This window comes from Sus scrofa, chromosome 1 (assembly GCF_000003025.6).
Source record: "Sus scrofa isolate TJ Tabasco breed Duroc chromosome 1, Sscrofa11.1, whole genome shotgun sequence".
NCBI classification, from domain to species: Eukaryota; Metazoa; Chordata; class Mammalia; order Artiodactyla; family Suidae; genus Sus; species Sus scrofa.
The window spans coordinates 120,247,916-120,268,655 of NC_010443.5; the positions used below are offsets into that span (position 1 = coordinate 120,247,916).

Here is a 20,740-nt window from a genome sequence, read left to right on the forward strand (position 1 = left end):
GCTGTGGTACAACAGGATCCACGGTGTCTTGGGGGCTCTGGGACACAGGTTCAATCCTTGGCCCAGCACAGTGGGTTAAGGATCCAGTGTTGCCGCAGCTATTGCATAGGTTACCACTGTGACTTGGATCTGATCCCTGGAGAAAAAGAAATAGAAAAGAATATGAGGGTTTGAGTTTGTTATTCTTAACCATAGCATTTATCCTTACCTTCATAAACATTCTTTAAAAATATGATTCTAAACAGCTGTCTAATATTCTGTTATGTTTTGGCGTTCCCATTGTGGCTCAGCAGGTTAAGAATCCAACTAGTATCCTTGAGGATGTGGGTTTGATCCCTGGCCCCACTCAGTGGATTTAAGTATCCAGCGTTACTGCGAGCTGCAGTGTAGGTTGCAGATGCAGCTCAGATCTGGCGTGGCTGTGGCTGTGGCGTAGGCCAGCAGCTGCAGCTCCAATTTGACCCCTAGCTTGGGAACTTCCATACGCTGTGGGTGTGCCCTAAAAGATCAATAATGATAATAATAATAATATTCCATCATGTTTTAAAACTATATTTCATCTATCCAATCCTGTGTCATTTCTAAAAATACAAATTTTGCTGAGGTTTTTCTCTTGAGTTATCACTGTTAATGAATGATCTTCTAACCGCACATATAAATATTTGTATATATATCTGATTATTTCCTCATGTTAATTTTCTAGTAGCAAAATTACTGAATCAAAGGGCTTGAAAATTCTTAACCCTTCATAAGTATTGCTACCTTCAGAAAGACTACACTCATTTACATTCCCAGAACCAATGTTTGATGATGCCAAAATTCAACTCATGTAAATGCTTGGTATTATCATTTTAAACAATCCATGCCATTTGAAATAGGTTTAGAACATGATATTTTGGAGTTCTCATTTGACGCAGTGGAAACAAATCCATCTAGTATCCATGAGGATGTGGGTTTGACCCTGCCCTCACTCAGTGGGTTAAGGATCTGGTGTTGCCTTGAGCTGTGGTGTAGGTTCCAGATGTGGCTTGGATACTGAGTTGCTGTGGTTGTGGTATAGGCTGGCAGCTGTAGCTCAGATTCGACCCCTACCCTGGGAACTTCCATATGCCTCAGATGCGGCCCAAAAATCAAAAAAAAAAAAAAAAAAAAGAAAAGAAAAGAAAAGAAAAAATGATATTTTAAGGTTCTTTTAAATTTTAGTTTTAAATGATGGTCACATGATACTGAATGACTTTATAACAATGTGTATAATGTGTTTAACACTTAATGATATTGTGTACTCTGCCTAGGGATACCTAAACTCCTCAAATTTCTAAAGCATTGTCAAATTCCATTTTTCCTTTGATATGGTTAAAACATTGGAAATGAGAAAAGTGACTGGTATTGTAGGTAATGGTCCTAGAAACAATTTTCAGGGAAAAACTTAAGTATCTTATATAGAGACAAGGTAAAAAGAACACAGGTAAATTGCAAAGAGTAGCCTGCCATTGATAGGCAGATAAAAATCAGTGCCTGTTGGTACCCATCTTTTTTTTTCCTAATACCTTTTTTCATTTCTAATAGTTAGGTTTCCAAATGTAGTCACTGTTTACTTAATCATCTTTTTGAACCAAATTCCCCTGACATGCCTGTGTGTATTTTCGTTTCCTTTTAGTCATACCAAAACTTAATCAGATTTCATTTAAGGATATAGAATGTAATATATTTTATATTACTTTTATATGCAAAAGTGTGCATTTTGCGTAGCCTTATAATAGCAATTTTTTCTTTTCTTTCTTCTTTTTGGCCACGTCCACAACATGTGGAAGTTCCTGGGCCAGGATTGAACCTGCACCAGAGCAGCTACCTACACCACTGCAGGGACAATGCTGGATCCTTAACCCACTGAACCACAAGAGAACTCATAATAGCAATTTCTAAAGCAAAGTGTCATGCAGTAATTATTTTATTTATTTATTTTTTTAGCTGTTTCATGCAGTAATTATTTTATTTATTTATTTAATGATTTGCATTTTCCATCATAGTTGATTTATTCATGCAGTAATCATTTCTAAAACCAGATATTTAAATAATGAGGTTAATCTACTTTTTTAGGTTCTGAAAAAATGCAAGTTGATGTTACTAAGTTTTGCCTTTTCCCCCTAAATTTGTAGTGACAGTTAAGGCTTGTTGCATTGATTTTGTGATAAGATTTCAAACACAGTTGTGTATAAATGTTAGCAATGGGGAATTTAAAATATACAATATTATTATTCAAAATGCTCATAGAAATTTTTTTTATACTTTTTGAAGGAACGATTGTGAAGTGGTAATTGTCAGAGAAGCTCTAAACTATATGTGAAGTCTATATACTAGTTGTTAATGAAAAAACTCTGTGTGGTAAAATTGATGGCCTTAAAGCTTTGAAAGTCCTGTGCTGTAATGTGACTACCAGACCTGCCATTGACCTCAGACTTGTCTTTGTTTCCAAAAGGATTCATATAGATGGCTTCTTTGACTAGCCTCGCTTCCTTCCTGGGGTCCTCTGGGTTCTACCTGGTGGCATTCCCACTGCCTAACTTGACTCTGTGTGGTTCACTTCTCATGTTTCTTCTTTACCTGCTCTAAGTGGAGTAAAGTGTTATGAATAGTTCAGCTATTGACAAACTCCTGGAGAGTGTCACTAAATCCATTTTGTTGCCTCTGAATACAGCCTAGATCCCTGACAGTCTTTTAACCAGAGCAAAATTGTTTGCCACATACTATCAGTATTAGGCAGCTTTAAACTCTTTTTAACCAAGGAACCAAAGGCAGAGGACTGTGCCACCTCACTATTATTCCCTGGAACTCTCATCAAATTTAGAGCTTGCTTTGAAGTGATATGTAGCTGCTTGGCCAGAATGATGAATGGGGCAGTTTTCAGTACCCAGAACTGAAGGATATGGTCTGCAAGCACATGGCACTGTGAGACAGCACCCAAGTACATGGGCCAGGATATTTTGACGAGATCTTTCACTGTTGACAAGTTGGTATGTGTGTGTACATATGAATAGCACCATTTTCAAATATCTTTTTTTCTAATGATTAAATTTTAGTGCCTTTGTTTTTGTAGGGGAAAAAAGAAAATACATTTGGGAAAAAAGGATTTTGTGTATCCTATCAGTGATCTTGTATTTAGAGGCATATACTATAAAAATCATGATTGATGAAATCCTTTCATCCTTTTTTTCTGCTTGAAAATTCTTTCCAGAATTAATAAACACATATCTATGTGAAAAATTGTTTTTGTCCTTTTTGGATGGAGTTCTGAGGCATATTATTTTGTATTTATAAATTAGGTGTATCTACTTGCCATTTTGCCTGGGCTTTTCATTCTGAGGCTGAGGAAGAATTGATTAATATGATTCCGGCAATTCAGAGAGGGGACCCACAGTGGTCTGAGCTAAGAGCTATGGGAATAGGTTGGTGGGTCAGGAATATTAACACCCTTCGAAGATGCATTGAAAAGGTAACTTTACTTTATTGTATTTTAAAGTTTAAAAATGTCTTTTCTTAAAGCATAAACATGGTATTATCTTCCAGAAAACCTGTGGTGGGGGATTTCTTGAGAATTTCTTAAATAAAAATTTCTGGAGATCCTAAAACTTGACCTTCATGAAATGTCCATCAATTGTCTTTTGCCATGTATAGTGAGTATGTAATGTTTATGAAATAGCAGTGTGTTCTGCTATCGGTTGAGATGTGTCCTAGTTTAAGAAAATACAGACATCTAAATTTAGAAAGTAAGCTTAAGTTCTTCTCAGTTACATACATTACATAGAAAAATCATTCCTTTTATGTAAAAGATCTTCTGTGTGGCTAGGTCATAAATAGCAAACTTCCTTTGCACATGTAAAGTACTATTCAATAAAAAATTCTGATGTGTGCGCTCTTGAAGAAATGTCTATGGCAGCAAATGAAACATGCTGTACATTTTAAGATGGGTTTTTGGAATCAGTTTTCTGGTAGATACCCTTTTGAACAAAATTGTTAAAAATTTTTTAGTAGAAGTTAAATTACTTTATCAGTGTTTCGGAAACTAACCATTATTGAATGCCTTTTGTGTATCAGGTTTGGTGCCAGTTGCTTTTCATAAATTATTTCATATAATCTCACCAGCTGCATGTTACCATCTCCATTTTCCACTTAATGAAACTATGACTCAGAGAGATTAGCTCACCAGACCAATTGCTTATCATTTAAAAATGTAAGATTTAGTCCATACCCTTTCTACTCTGTCACTGTTAGAAAAATGGAATTGGCATTCACTGTTTACTTTTAAGAGTGCATTGAAATTCCCAGAAGTACAACTAATTATACTACATTTGTAGAGTATGAATTCATTTCTCCCAAGAGAAATTTTTTCCTTTATAGTAGTAGTCCTCAAGTTTTAGTGTCAGGAAAATGAATCATATGGCAAACACACATCCTACAGTCCTCCTCTCAGAGGTTTTCATTTAGTAGGTGGAGGGGGTGATAGGGCTATGGCCTCTTCATCTTTAGTTAGTGTCCTCTGATTCTGGTGTTTATGGTCCTCAGAACACAGTTTGAAATGTGAATGTAAAAGTGTCATTTTCCTGTTACATGTAAGGCTGCCAATAAGATGTCAACATTTCTCTTTTCAGAAGAGGCACAGATATAAGAAGGAATTTGTTCTCATGCCAACCAAAAAATGTAGCTTCTGGTTTGTGGGGAAAGTTAATTGGTATAGCATATAAATAACACAGTATCTACATTACTTTTTTTTATATATCTCAAAGCAGTGGAAAAAGAGGACATATTTTATCTGAAATGTTCAGATGAGTCTACAAAGTCTCTGCTTCTTGTCAGTAATGTGCTGTGTCATTGTAATTGAGTATTTCTGATATATACGTCTGATTTATTTCTGCAAGTAATTTATCTCTTAAAATTAAATCAAAAGGATATGTAACATTTTCCCCTTCATATGTATATATTATAAATCATTAGTTGAAGGTGAATAAAAATTTCTGTTAAAATTATAAAATATTGAAGTACTGGAGTTCCCGATGTGGTTCAGTGGATTAAGAACTCAACTAGTATTCATGAGGATGCGGGTTCGATCCCTGGCCTTGCTCAGTGGGTTAAGGATCCAGCGTTGCTGCAAGCTGCAGTGTAGGTCTCAGATGTAGCTTGGATACTCTGTTGCTGTGGTTGTGGTATAGGCTAGTAGCTCCAATTTGACCCCTATCCTGGGAACTTCCTTATGTGACAAGCGTGACCCTAAAAAGGAAAAAAAAAAAAAAATGAAGAAGTACTAAGTTAAATGGTCAGAGGCAGAGCAAATGCTAAGAAGGGAGAAGAGGACTAAAAGAGCATTGAAAGTAAAGCATTTGTGATGTGGTTTTAGGTATCTTTCCCACATCTTGGTAGCTTACTGATCACCATCAGTCAGTGTGAGCTAATAATTAACATCCTCTTTTTTTTTTTTTTTTTCTTTAGGCCTGCACCTGCAGCATGTGGAAGTTCCCACGCTAGGGGTCAAATTGGAGCTGTAGCTGCTGACCTACATCACAGCCACAGCAATGCCATATCCAAGCCACATCTGCGACCTTCACCACAGCTTACAGATCCTTAACCCACCGAGTGAGGCCAGGGGTCAAACCCGCATCCTCATGGATACTAGTCGAGTTCATTACTGCTGAGCCACAATGGGAATTCCCAAAACATCCTTTGTTATTCCTATCATTATTCCTCTCAACTTAGTGATTTGCAGAGGTTATCTCACTATCTTTGAGAAATCTATATGGTCTTTATGGTACTGTATTCAAAACAATATGATTATGTACAATAATGTTACATAACAATTTTTAAGCTTACATGAGTTGATTGGATCTGTATAAATTCAGCAACTTTGGTCATAGGGTTCAAAGGAGGTTATCAATTATGGTATGAAGAGAATTATGTACTCATTAAGGCTTTTTATCGTGGAATTTTTAAGAACTAAAATTTGAAAGCTGTTCAAAATAAAGCCTTTTGTATTTTAGTTACATGTCAGAAAGAATGTGTTAATACTTCAGTATTGTCAAAATTTGATTGAAAAATACCAGAAAAGTATGTTTTAAAAAAATTATGTTTAAAAAACTTAGAACATTGGAGTTCCCGTTATGGCTTAGTGGAAACAAATGTGACTTGCATCCATGAGGATGTAGGTTCAATCCCTGGCATCTCTCAGTGGGTTAAGGATCTAGCGCTGTCCTGAGCTGTGGCGTAGGTCTCAGATGCGGCTTGGATCCCAAGTTGCTGTGACTGTGATGTAGGCTGGCAGCTACAGCTCCAATTCAGCCTCTAGCCTAGGAACCTACATGTGCCATGGGTGCAGCCCTAAAAAGACAAAAGACAAAAACAAAAAAAAACAAAAAAAAAAACACCAAAAAACCTTAGAATATTTATTTTTGTCTATAGTTTTTAAAATGTGTGAATGCATGTTTTTGTGTGTAATTGATCTTTATTCACAGATATTTTATCAATATTGAGAGAGCTTTAAGTTGTGAAATCATATATGTACCACAGAAATCAGCATTTTATTTTTACAAAACATTAAAAAATATGTTTAATTTTTAAGAAATGTTCTCATGTGTCAATATTCCGCTTCTGTGTTATTTCCTGTGTTAGACAGTTTTATTAGTAGTGAGGTTCCCTTTTGTACTCCTTACTGTGTGACCTTAGGCAATTTAGTTAACCTCTCTGTCACATCTTACATAAAATGGGAATAATACCTCATGGATTGTGGTGATTCAGTAAGATAAGTGAAAGGTGCTTAACTAATAAGTGCTGGTACATGGTAACTATCAGTAAATTCTAGTTGCTGTTATTTTCATTATACTTACTGGTATATGAGGGATTATCTCTAGGAGCATGTATTATAAGCTACTGTAGATTGTGGAGTAGAGCCAACTCTTCTCATCGTCAGAGATTCTATCAGCCATGGAAGTAGTAGGGAAGCATTAATTATTGTAATTCTTTTATCAGGTAGTTAATTGAATATAATTTTTTCTTCACCATTTAGGTTGCCAAAGCTTCTTTTCAAAGGAACAATGATGCCTTGGATGCTGCACTATTCTACCTTTCAATGAAGAAGAAAGCAGTGGTGTGGGGTCTGTTTAGGTAAATTGCCTTAATACTTAATATGGTTTAATGGAATGAAGATTGCCCTGAGTCAGAAACATAATACTTTTGAAAGTGTTTAGATGAGCTTGATCAAACCAGTTTCTGTTTTAGGGCCTTGATTCCTTTATCTGCAATAAAATTGGCTCAGTATTTTTTTTTCTTAACCTAAAGAGTGGGCTATTGTTAGAAAGTAAGTTGATTAAATTACTTTGAAAAATAGAAAATGTTCAGACTTCCTATTTATGTATACATATAGTATTTTCAGCTTTATCCTTATTAGAAAAAGGGAGAAGCTGGATAACAAATACTAATCACTAAAGTTATTATTGTTCTTTTAGATGGATGTTTGAGGTTTTTATTTTCTATTTTCATATATTCTGTAAAGGATTCAAAATATCTTGAATTTGGTTTGACCACTGATGTTTGTGCTTTGGTTCCCAGGTCACAGCATGATGAAAAAATGACAGCATTTTTCAGCCACAACTTTAATGAAGATAGATGGCGTAAAGCTGCTTTGAAAAATGCTTTTTCCTTACTTGGAAAACAACGATTTGAACAATCTGCTGCTTTTTTCTTGTTAGCTGGTTCATTGAAAGATGCCATTGAGGTATGGCTAAGAAAACATACTACGAAATACCTGTAAGGACTTGAAAACCTGGAAAGGTGGTGGAGGAGATTGTAATGTTTGGTCATATGTTTATAAGGATAGAGAGTAGAGAATAACTCCAGAGGTTACTAACTTAAATAGTAGTACATGGTAAATGAAATTATAAATAAATTTAAGTGAGAAACCTAACTTGAAGGGGAAGGGAGTGGGAGGGACTGGGAGTTTGGGGTTAGTAGATGCAAACTATTGCATTTGGAATAGATAAGCAATGAGGTCCTGCTCCTTTGTTTCATCAGTCACCTGTGATGGAACATGATGGAGGATAATGTAAGAAAAAGAATGTATATGTATAAATATATATGTATAACTGGGTCACTTTAATGTATAGCAGAAATTGACAGAACATTGTAAATCAACTATAATTTAAAAATTAAAACATTTGTATAGGAGTTCCTGTCGTGGCTTAGTGGTTAATGAACCCGACTAGGAACCGTGAGGTTTGGGCTTGATCCCTGGCCTTGCTCAGTGGGTTTAGGATCTGGCGTTGCCGTGAGCTGTGGTGTAGGTTGCAGACGTGGCTCAAATCTGGCGTTGCTGTGGCTGTGGCGTAGGCTGGTGGCTACAGCTCCAGTTCGACCCCTTGCCTGGGAACCTCCATATGCCGCGGGAGCAGCCCAAGAAATGGCAAAAAGAAAAAAAAAAATTTTGTATAGAGAATATCGCATTTCAAGATAATTATTTTCATTTCAAATATAAATGTTTGAAAAAATGATGAAAAATGGTTTATTAATATCTTCTTCCTGTCCATCTTGTGATTCTGAACTAAAGTATGTATAGGTCACAGCCTCCTTATCTAGTGTAGATAGGCAGATACTTTAATTTCTTTTTCTTCTAAATGAAATTCATAGACAAGGAACTGACACTGCAGTTGGTACAGTCGTATTATTCTCAGATATTAGAAAAAGAATGTGAAGAGGTAAACCTTTGCATTTTTTATATATAATCCTAGTAGCTAATTAAGAGAGTAATTATAAATATTTTTGTTTATTTATGAGATCTTATTAGGATACTTACAATGAACAATCCAAATAAGTGAAGCAAAAATACAGCTGGAAATAATACATGATAGAAAAAATAGAAAATATCCAACAAAGTGAAAGTACTTTATATTTAGAACTACTCATATTTTCAAAATTATCTCAGGTGTATGATTTTTGAAAAGTAACAGATATTTGTAATTTTGAAATGAGACATTTACCCTAGAAGACACTCGTGCAAAAAAGAGAAAGGTTGATTAACTGAGATGCTCATATTACCTGAATGACCTCAAATTCTCAAGATGAGTAGTTACATTAGAATATAAACTCACAGAGAGTAAAAATAGAATATGTGGCTTTATTTCTTAATCTATTTGCTGTATAAATAGGAGATTCTTTTAAAATAGTAATAATTAGGGAGTTACCATCATGGCTCAGCGGTAGTGAACACGGCTGGTACCCATAAGGATGTGGCTTTCATCCTAGCCTCACTCAGTGGGTTAAGGATCCAGTGTTGCTGTGAGCTGTGTATAGGTTGCAGATGCCACTCAAATCCAGCATTGCTGTGGCTGTGGCTGTGGTGTAGGTCAGCAGCTGTGGCTCTGATACAACCCCTAGCCGGAGAACCTAGCAGGTGCAGCCCTAAAAAGAAAAAAAATAAAATACTAATAATTATGTTTATGATATGGAAATATATTTGGAAATTAAGATGAACTGATATATATAAATTCAAATGTCGTGTGTGGTATTTAATTTAAAAATGAATTTAAATTGTTCTAAGTCTGAGGTGGTATCAATATACTTTGTTTTATGCTTATTTTATAAATGATATTCTTGGCTGGAAGCTGTGAAGTTCCAGTTTCTTAATCTTCTTGCTATTCCTTAATCTCCTGCCAACCAGTCATTTAACTAGACTTCACTGTCTCAACCTCTGGGCCTCTTTCCTCCACTATGAGAATATAAGTGGTAGATAATTTCAGGATTATCAGTGGGGCTTCTTATCTCTGAATAATTATCATTAAATAAATATGTCTTAATATTTAAATTTATAGGTATGTCTTGAAAAAATGGAAGATATCCAGTTAGCCATGGTTATTGCCCGTTTATATGAATCTGATTTTGAGACTTCATCCACTTATATATCCATCCTAAATCAGAAAATTTTGGGTTGCCAAAAGGATGGCTCAGGATTTGATTGCAGAAGGTTACATCCTGATCCTTTCCTGCGTAGTCTTGCCTATTGGGTAATGAAAGATTATACGCGAGCCCTGGACACGTTACTGGAACAAACACCAAAGGAAGATGATGAACAGCAAGGTAGGCACTTTACGGATTTCTCTTTTTCTTTTTTAAAAGAAGACAGAAGGGATCTTCTTCTCCCCTGTCCCAGCTGTCCTGGGAGCTATTTGTTTTCCCGTAATAAAGACTTTGCTTGCTTGCGCACACATGTGTGCATGCGCGCTCGTGCACACACACACGCACACACGACAGATTCTGAGCTAATGTTCACTTAGGTAAAACACACACACACACAAACACACACAACCTACCATTACCAGATTAATATATCCATACTATAGAAACAGTTTGCTATTAAAAAATGAGGTAGATTGCTGTGCTAATAATATGTGCAGTGTTATTAAGTGAAAAAGGTAAAATACAGAACAATATGATTTTTGTTGCATTTTTATATACACATATCACATATATACGTGTGTGCACACATAACTTGTGTCTGGTCTCCCATTCCCTCTATTTTTGTTGTTTTCTGGAACAAATCACAGAAAACTAAATACTGGCACTGGTTGCCTTTTGGGAATAGGAGTGAGGAGTAGAAACTTTTACTTTTCATTTTGTACTTTCCATAGTTATAATTTTCTAGCCTGATGTTTTTATTACATACTTTTAAATGCTAAAAGAGCTGACATGAATAAAGATTCAAGCTCAGTTTTTACTTTTTTCTTTACAAAAAAAGGAATACAACATTTTAATAAAGTAGTTCCCCCTTATCTGTAGGGATTGCATTCCAGGACTCCAGTGGATGACTGAAACTGTGGATAGTATACTGAACCCTATGTACAGTAGTTGTTTCCTATGTATGTATGTACCTATGATAAAGATTTATTTACAAATTAGGCTTGATAAGGGATTAACAACAATGACTAAAAATAAAATAGACCAATTATAACAATATACTGTGATAAAAGCTATATGAATGTGATCTCTCACTTTGAATTTTATTGCCCAAACTTAATGCCTTTTCCCTTAAGTGGAACTAAGCACTTAAACATGCGCTGTGCCCATAACTATGCAGTTTGAGGTGTGACAGCAAAACTAGCATGAGTTTCTTTTTCCTTCTTCACAATTTTACAGATGGAAGATTTGTTTACTTACTGTAGATCTTAGCAACTTTGGCATACGTTTTTTTTTCCCTTCCTTAGTTGGAACTTTCACATTTTCACTTAAAGGAAGCACTTTACAGCCTCTCTTTGGCATAGATGAATTGCCAGCATCACCACTCTTGTGCTTGGCAGCCATTATTAAGTGACTGGAACACAGATGCTCCAATAACCAGAACAGTGGATCTGATAAATGCAGCTAGCTACTAAGCAACTAAAGGGCAGCATCCTTTGGACAAAGGGATGATTCCAGTCCAAGACAGGATGGAGCAGGACAGTGAGACATTTCATCACCCTACTAAGAACCATTCATAATTTAAAACTTAGGAATTGTTTAGTTCTGAAATTTTCCATTTAATATTTTTCAACCTCAGTTGACCTTAGGTAACTGAAACCATGGAAAGCCAAACTGTAGGTAAGGGGGTGGGGAAACCACCATAAGTATTTTCAAATTGTTTAAAGGAAGGGAAATAAAACCTTTAGAAGAAAAATAAGTATCTGAGCTACCCAGGTAATTTTAATAAAATGTGCATATTTTTGTAAAAGGAAGATTCTATTTGTTTCTTAATGTTTTCCAGCTTGTTGTTAGGAGAAATTTCACATATGTATATACAAGCAAATAGTATAATCAAAGTCTGAATCTGTCATCCAATTTTAGTAGTTATCAACTCATAACCAGCCTTGTGTCAATATACATTTCCATCCTTTCCAGCCCTCCCATTCTCAATACTGTATAGATTTATTTTGAAGCAAACTCATTTCATCTGTAAATATTGTAACATGTTCCTCTAAAAAATGACTCTTTTAAAAGCGTGACGCATACCACTGTTATGACATGTAACAAAATATTATTAGTAATCAAACAATGTTCAAATTTCCTTGGTTGTTTCATAAAATCATACGCAGTTGATTTGTTTGAATCAAGATCCAAATGAGGCCTACGTATTGTGAATGGTCCAGGTGACTCTTTCGTGTATTTTGATCCATATTTAGCTACCCCCCGCCCCCCGATAATTTATTGGTTAAAGAAATTGAGTTGTCTTGTGGTTTCTTGAATTTTCAATGCTGGTTGTATCCCTGTTGTTTCATTTAATGTGTCGTTACCCCCCCCCCACCTTGTTTTATCTGTATTTTGTATAAACTGGCAAGTTAAAATTATAAAGGCTTTTGTCAGATTTTTTTTCCCCCACGTCTATGACATGTGGAAGTCCCTGGGCCAGGGATCAAATCTGAGCTGCTCTGGTAACCTATATCACATCTGTGGCAATGTGGGATCCTTAACCCACTGTGCTGGGCTAGGGCTTGAACTTGCACCTCTGCAGCGATCTGAGCTACTACAGTTAGATTATTAACCCACTATGCCACAGCAGGAACTCAGTTGTTTTCTTTATTTACCAGTTTTCAAAGTAGTAGCTTTGTTTCCTAGCATCCCACAAAGGTGACCAATTATTCTTTTATTTTTTTTAAAGATTATTTTGAATTCACTTTTTTAACTAGAGCTGTGTTTAATCCATTCCAATTTATTATTTCAGATGTTCACATTTTCTCCTCTTTAACCAATGGCAGCCTCTTTAAGATCTTGAATGCTTTTGAATTATTCTGTGATAGTTTCTTTGCTTTCTGGTTTGGCAAGATGTTTCAGGCTCATGTTGTACATCTGCAACCCCAGACCTGAAATGGCCATTCCTTCAGAGAGTCCTGCTTCCCTTTAGTTGTAAATAATATTTAAAGACCACAGCCTGGAAACAGAGATATCCATTGCTTCAGGTTTGATCATCATTTTTAGGCTATTTCAATGAATGAATGAATGAAATTTTTTCTCCCATGAGATACATGTGTTCACACTGAAATTTCTAATTAAAACATAGATTATAGGATTCTTTCTGCTGAGATTTCAAATTTGTGTCTTACAATGAAAAGCTTAGATTCCTATGACATTAACATAGTTTTTTGCTGTTTGTGTTATATACATATAATAGTTTCAGAATAATTATGCAGGTATTTTTTATAACAACATAGTTACTAAGAAGAGTTTAAGCTTTTCTCTTTTTTTGGGGCAGTCCTTTTTATGTTCATGGTATATCCCACTAAGGATGTGCAGTCATGTTTCTTATTTTAAAAAGTCACTTTATAATTCCTATCTGTAGTTATGCTACCAACTTGATACAAAGAATCATTTGTTTAATTTTGCTTTTGCTATTTTTGTGAATTTTTAAAAATTAATTTTTTCTTTTAGAATTAAATAAAATGTTGATGTGGTTTTTTGAAATAAATACACAAAACCAGGGTATTTTTAGGAGAAATCTAGCTTCCTTCCTGATCTCTCTACCCTGTTCTTCTCTCCCTTTTTAGAGAACTAATTTAAAAAAAAATTTGTGTGTTCTTCCATTTAAAAAATAAAAGTATGCATGTGTGTATGTTATGTATGTGCATATATCACCTCTTTGCTTTTTTAGATAAAAGGTAGCTTACTTTATATGCTGTATACTTTCTTGCATCTTCTTTTGCCTATTGTAGTCTGGATACCACTCCATAGCAAAACATAGGAAAATTATTTTTATTTCAGCTGTATTATGTGGATGTATACATAATGTTTAATCATAGGTTAATATATAAGTATCTTTTACTTTGAGGAAATGCTGACATTTTCTTCTTTTGTAATCATAAATTAATGTAATACCTAGTGATTGTCTCTGTTTGGTTTCTATAGTTACCATCAAATCATGTAACCCAGTGGTGTTTAGTTTCTACAACTACCTTCGAACTCATCCTTTGCTTATTCGGAGAAACCTTGCCTCCCCTGAAGGAACTTTGGCAACCTTAGGTCTCAAAACTGAGAAGAACTTCGTTGATAAAATTAACCTCATAGAAAGAAAATTATTCTTTACCACAGCAAATGCTCATTTTAAAGTTGGATGCCCTGTTTTAGCCTTGGAGGTACTCTCCAAAATTCCAAAAGTTACCAAAATGTCTGCCTTACCATCAAAAAAAGATCAGCCTGACTTTGTTTCTAAAAAGATGGATGATGTACCTTCAGAATCAAAAACTCTGAGTGAAGGTGATAGAAGTGCTGGCGTTGATTGGTCAAACGTAACTTCATCAGAGTTTGACTGGAGTCAGCCAATAGTAAAAGTTGAAGAGGAACCTCTTACTCTTGATTGGGGTGAAGAGCATGATAGTGCCTTAGAAGACGAAGAAGATGCGGTTGGTTTAGTAATGAAAAGTACAGATGTTGGGGAAAAAGATAGAGAAGAAGATCAGAAAGCCTCAGATCCTAATGTGTTATTGACACCTCAGGAAGAGAATTGTCTTGAAGTTGATACTGAAGTTGATGTGATTGCTGAGCAACTAAAATTCAGAGCTTGTTTAAAAATCCTTATGACTGAACTAAGAACATTGGCTACAGGTTATGAAGTAGATGGAGGAAAACTCAGGTTTCAACTCTATAACTGGCTTGAAAAGGAAATTGCTGCCTTGCATGAGGTGTGTAACCATGAATCAGTTATTAAAGATTATGCCAGTAAAACATATTCCAAAGTAGAGAGTGATCTTCTGGAACAGGAAGAAATGGGGGACAAACCAGATATTGGTTCCTATGAGCGGCACCAAATAGAAAGACGAAGATTGCAGGCTAAACGAGAGCATGCAGAAAGACGGAAGTTGTGGTTGCAGAACAATCAAGATCTCCTCAGAGTTTTTCTTAGTTACTGTAGCCTTCATGGGGCTCAAGGTGGTGGTCTGGCCTCAGTAAGGATGGAACTCAAATTTTTGCTACAAGAATCACAGCAGGTATGAACTTCACTTTTGTTTTCATTCTTGGTTATTTTAATTTCAGTAACTCTTTGATTTGTAGTTATAAAGGTCTTTTCACTAGTTAAAATGCTCAGCTCCTCTATTCATAGGAAGCAGGTATTTATACTTTCCATGGGTCTTTTTAGACTAAAGTTTTTGTAATTAAGAGGAGGCTAAAAGCTTGAGCGCACAGATGTGTCAAACTCATCTTTACATTTTCTTTATCTAGCATAGTACCTGGTATGTAATCAGTTTTTGTAGAATGAGTGAACAAGTTCATTAACCTTTTGCTTTTATTCAAATGTTTACTACCAGTGATATCATATAACTGTTAATTGATTTTTTTTTGTCCTTCATTTTAACTACTTTGAAAAAAGTAATCTACTGTCGCTCACAGGAAACAACAGTGAAACAGCTTCAGTCTCCACTGCCACTGCCTACCACCCTGCCTCTGCTTTCAGCAAGTATTGCTTCTACCAAAACAGTCATAGCTAATCCTGTGTTGTACCTAAATAATCACATCCATGATATACTTTATACTATTGTTCAGATGAAAACACCACCTCATCCCACTGTTGAAGATGTGAAGGTAATGTAAAGTTTATGATCATTTGCTATTGTACATACTGAGAAGGTAAATATGTTATGCTTGTCTTCCATATTGATCTTAGAAAAAATTTTAAAGTATTCTTATTTGCTATCTTCTCAGTCTGACCAGTTCAAGATTATTTGTTCAATGAATGTAATTTGAAAGTAAGCATTCTTGAAATTATGCCATTTGCAACAACACAAATGGACCTAAACAGTATTATGCTAAGTATGACAGAAAGACAAAGACTATATGTTATCACTTATATTTGGAATGTAACAAATAAAACAGATAAATGTATATAAGAAAACAAACAGACTCATTGTGGAAAACAAACTGGTGGTTACCAGGGTGGAGGGTAAGTAAGGGGTAGGGATTAAGGAGTATTAACTCCTAAGTATAAAATAGATTAGCAACAAAGATGTATTATACAGCACGGGGAAATATAGCCATTATTTAACAATAACTTTAAAGGGACTATAATCTTTAAAAACATTGAATTGCTGTGTTGGACACCTGAAGCTACTATAATGTAAATCAATAATACTTTTTAAAAAAGAAAAGTAAGCATTCTTATTTCTAGAAAAGTTATTGTCTTCCTTTAAGACCGGCAAATACTTTTTTGGTAAAATATTAATTTTCTAGACAGTATTCTTAGCAAATATTTCACTGGATTCTCCATTCCTCTTAAATGAATCACGAAGTAGAGATATTTATAACTGTTTGCTTATGTGCCAACATGTTATGAAAATATAAGTTCCAAGAGTATCTGTGAGAGGACCAGGATTGTTAAGATAACACTCAGGGCAGTTAGAATGTTGGCAGAGTTACTACCCCAAATTAAAACTGTATCCCACGCTGAAAACTTAAGAACGGATAGATTCTAAGAAACACTAGGGCATGTGGCAGGATGTGGAGAGTTGATTAGACCTCCACTGTGCTCTGCTTTTCCCAATCCTGTGGCTGAGGTCTTTTCAGGTCCCCAGTATTTTAATTTTTGTTTGACAGATAAGTTCAGTCTCTGATAGTACATTCTTCTGAAGGACCCAAGATTTCCTGGTCATATCAACCTATTAGATCCTTAGCGTGAATTAGTCTATATCAGTATTTTAGCAGAGATTACTTAAAGTATTTGATAGGTGAATGTGGGAATGTAGAAAGTGCATTAAATGCATAGAAGCCCTGAGTAAACTTTTTTAGTTCCTAAAAATTTGGGTAAGCTTTCAAAAAGTATGAAACTGTTTCTAAGATCCCTTCAAACTTTAAGATTTTGTGAGTCTCAAAATGTTGATTCAGTATGGCATTTTAGGATGTGGTTTTTATATTGATAATTTTTAAACTTTCTGAATTTAAAACTCTAAGACTGTACTACTTCTAAGTACCAAATAGATTACTTGCTTTCTAGAAAATTAACCATTTCACACAGTAATTGATATATTTTCTAAACATTTAATTCATTCTTATTGATAAGGTCAAGCCTTTATTTTCATCAAGGGGAATTTCATAAGGCAAGTTTAAATAAAGGTTCTTAAAAGTCTATACTTATTTGGGTTCTACTTTTTTTGAGTATTACTATTTAGGCTTATCATTAGCAAGCTAAGACAGTCCCAGCAATGTGAGCCTTGGCACTTTGCTCAGAGCTTGTTAAATGTCAGGCTCACAGTAATAAATATTTGTTCAAGATGCGTATGGATCAGTTAGCTTTGTTGTGCAATGCATATGTAATGGGGTGAGTGTTATTTTAGAACTTTACATAGAGTTAGTAGTCTCAGGTAGGATCTAGTCTTATTTATAGTTTTGCTAGTTTCCTGGGTATTTTGTAATTTTAACATGTTACTGTTGTATAGGAATGTTAGTACAGTATGTAATTGTGACTGTTTTGGTTTTAGGTGCACACACTTCATTCACTAGCAGCATCACTTTCTGCATCAATTTACCAAGCATTATGTGACAGTCATAGCTACAGGTAAAAAACAACAACAACCAAACAAAAAACAAAAAAGCAAAATAGTGTTAATACAGCAGAAACATTAAACTGTTCCAGAGTTATATTAAGGTTCTGTTTCCTAGGAACCAAAAAATTCTCAAATATAACTGCCATGTATACTTTAATATGATGAGAAAGAATGAGAAATAAAATAATTGTTTAGTTCAGCTATCTATTACCTAGTAACAACAGACATATAGAAAAATGACAAATGGTAAAGGAAAATTATCATCACCATTTTTTTTTGTTTTCAAGAAGTGGTCACTATCAAAAGTTATTTATAGTATGAGATTTTCTAATTTTTCCCTGTTTTAGCATCAGATTAGTATTGGCTTGTTTGATTTTCAGTTCAAATTGGGAAAACATGTGAAAAATGCAAAGATACATTCCTCACATTGAATTATTAAAATCAGTTTTACTTACACATTTCTATATAATAGAAAGTGCTATCAATTAGAAGTAATAGTTTGAATTTTTGTAAACATCTAATTGTTTTCATCAGCATATACTTTGCATTTTAATGCCTGTGACAGTGTGAATAGTAAGAAATCACTAGGAAAGATGACCTAGACCGAAATGGATTATATTAATAAATGAAGAGTTTATAATATAAATAGAATCATAATAAATTTATATTAAACAGATGTTTAGATTTTTTTCTGTAAATTCAGCAGCCTCTTGTGGGAAGATTTGTTATTGCATAAGGAATTATTACTCTCTCAAAATGGCCTGTACTCGCATGTTAGCCTAATAAGGCCATGTCCAAGTAACTCCATAAACTTGGAAATGTAAATAAGGAAAAAAGAGTTTATTTAGCTAACTGTGATCTTCTTAGTGATCCAAGACAACTTGTTTGATATCAGTCACTGGTTAAAATGGCACCAAACAAGAATCCAAATAAATTTTGTTTAAATGTACGTTTTCTAGTTTTTAGGCTGTGATTAACTCTTCAGGGAGTCAACTTTACTTTGGTTTTTGTCTTTGCCCCACTCTGTAAAGATGAGGGAACTATGTAAGCATGTTTGGCTTTAGGATTGGGTATTTCTAAAATAGGATTCTCTGGATTTGAGTTCATATTTTAGTTCAGGGTTAAGCTTGCACAACTTTACAGAACTAAGAAATGCAACAAAATAGCACCCTGAAACTTTCTGTTATATGCTAGTACAAACAGTAGTCTCCTTATAGTGGCGTTTTTTAAAAAAAGTGAATATAGAAAAGATTTCAAAGTATTAAATGGCATCTGGAAAAGATTTTAGAGATTAAATGACATCTGCCCAAATAGAAAACTTGGTATTGGAGTTCCCATAGTGGCTCAGTGGAAACAAATCCAACTAGTGACCAGGGGGTTGCAGGTTTGATCTCTGGCCTCGCTCAGTGGGTTGAGGATCTGACGTTGCCATGGACTGTGGTGTAGCTCACAGACGCGGCTCGGATCCTGCGTTGCTGTGGCTATGGCATAGGCTGGCAGCTGTAGCTTCAGTTCAGTCCCTGGCCTGGGAACTTTCATATGCATGAGTGTGGCCCTACAAAGCCCCCCCACAAAAAAAAGAAAAAAAAAGAAAATTTGTTATTTTGTTTAAAAAAAACTATAAATATTTGTAACTAGTTGAAAGAACTTACTGAACTAATTTTTATTAGAATGGTGATTTCAGTTTTAAGGATTTTTGTCTTTACTACACTCATCTAAAGTAAATACATATTAAGTACACCAGTAGCTTCAGTTAGGAAGCTAAGTAACTGAACTGTATTTGTTTTAGCAGTCAGACAGAAGGAAACCAGTTTACAGGAATGGCTTATCAAGGGCTTCTTTTAAGTGATCGTCGGAGACTAAGGACAGAAAGCATTGAAGAACATGCAACACCAAATTCTTCTCCTGCTCAATGGCCTGGTGAGAATTTAAGTGTTTTCTTTTTTTTTTTGTCTTTTTAAATCTTCTTTTTGGCACTTCCTTTTTACAAAGCTGTTAACTGGATTCGTGATTGTTGTCATTTGTGGATTTGATGAATAGTTTTTTATTTGTTTGTTTTTGATGATGTTTTCTGCCATGAATTAGGAACTCTTAAGTACTGTAATGTTGTCTGAAGACTCGGAAAGTTAAGGCTTCAAAACCCAGCCATGCTGACCAGCATGAAAAGGCAAGGTTTAACATCCTTCACAGGGATGAGCACATGGTGTTTCTTATCCTTAGACATCCTGAGCTAGAGTCTTGGAGAGCTAGGGTCACAGAGATTTTTTTTTTTTTAATTACTCAAATGAATTTATCACATTTGAAGTTCACAGAGATGTTTTTTTCACAGATATATCAGAATGTAATTCTTCTCAAGAGTGTAGGTACATGTGTTAGGAAGGAGTGACCATCCTCTGGCACAGACGTCATAGTCTTCCAGTCCTCCCCTTCCTGCAGTTAGCTCTTTCTCATCCTCCACATCAGTTATTTCAAACCTTCTCCATTCTCTTAATACCCTTTCCTGGTCTGCCATGTCGTTTAATTTTTACTTTGTGACTCTGAGGCTACACATCAGTGATCATGGTGAAGAGTAGCAGTGGAAGGAAGTGACATACTCAAAGCGTCTACTTAAAATTCATTTATGCATAAGCTTCTCAAAACATGTTTTCATTTTGACTTTTTATTGAAATAATTTCAGACTTGAAGAAGTTTCAAAAATGGTAAAAAGAGGATTTCCCATATGTCTTGGAGGGTTAGGGATCCAGTTGTGTTGCTGCTGCTCTGGATCCTTAACCCACTTTGCTGGGCCAGGGCCCAAACCTGTGCCTCAAGAGCAACCCGAGCTGCTGAAGAGACAATACCAGATCCTTAACCCCACTGCACCACAGCAGGAATTCCTTCTGATGTCTTCTTAATATCAAACTCAGGTTATGTGATTTTGGCAAGGATGCCACAAAAGAGACACTGTACCCTTTCCAGTGCAGAATATCAAGAGGCACATGATGCCACTTGGTCCCCTTACTGGTGCTATTAACTCTGATCACTTTGTACAGTGGTTTCTATCACATTTCTCCTTCGTGAAGTTCCTTTCTTTCCCTTTGCAAATAATAAGTATCTTTTGCAGAGAATGTTTGAGATTGTATAAAATATCCTACTTTAACCCACTAATTATAGCATCCAGTGATGACTCCTGCCTGAATCACGTATTACTGTGGGGAGTACTAAATGGTGAT

At 35.2% G+C, this 20,740-nt stretch overlaps 1 protein-coding gene across 7 annotated transcripts in view; it reads left to right on the plus strand.

Annotated features, from left to right (window-relative positions):
- DMXL2 (Dmx like 2) overlaps positions 1 to 20,740 on the plus strand; it is a 160,355-nt gene that overhangs the window by 109,667 nt on the left and 29,948 nt on the right. For 5 of the 7 annotated variants that reach the window (XM_021095420.1, XM_021095456.1, XM_021095427.1 and 2 more), the window contains 8 exons: positions 3,321 to 3,490; positions 7,049 to 7,146; positions 7,591 to 7,756; positions 9,846 to 10,110; positions 13,903 to 14,981; positions 15,382 to 15,573; positions 17,463 to 17,539; positions 19,318 to 19,448. In XM_021095420.1, coding sequence (XP_020951079.1) covers positions 3,321 to 3,490; positions 7,049 to 7,146; positions 7,591 to 7,756; positions 9,846 to 10,110; positions 13,903 to 14,981; positions 15,382 to 15,573; positions 17,463 to 17,539; positions 19,318 to 19,448 — 2,178 coding nt within the window. The remainder of the gene's footprint in view (positions 1 to 3,320; positions 3,491 to 7,048; positions 7,147 to 7,590; positions 7,757 to 9,845; positions 10,111 to 13,902; positions 14,982 to 15,381; positions 15,574 to 17,462; positions 17,540 to 19,317; positions 19,449 to 20,740) is intronic. The other 2 variants (XM_021095423.1, XM_021095445.1) reach the window with 1 other exon arrangement.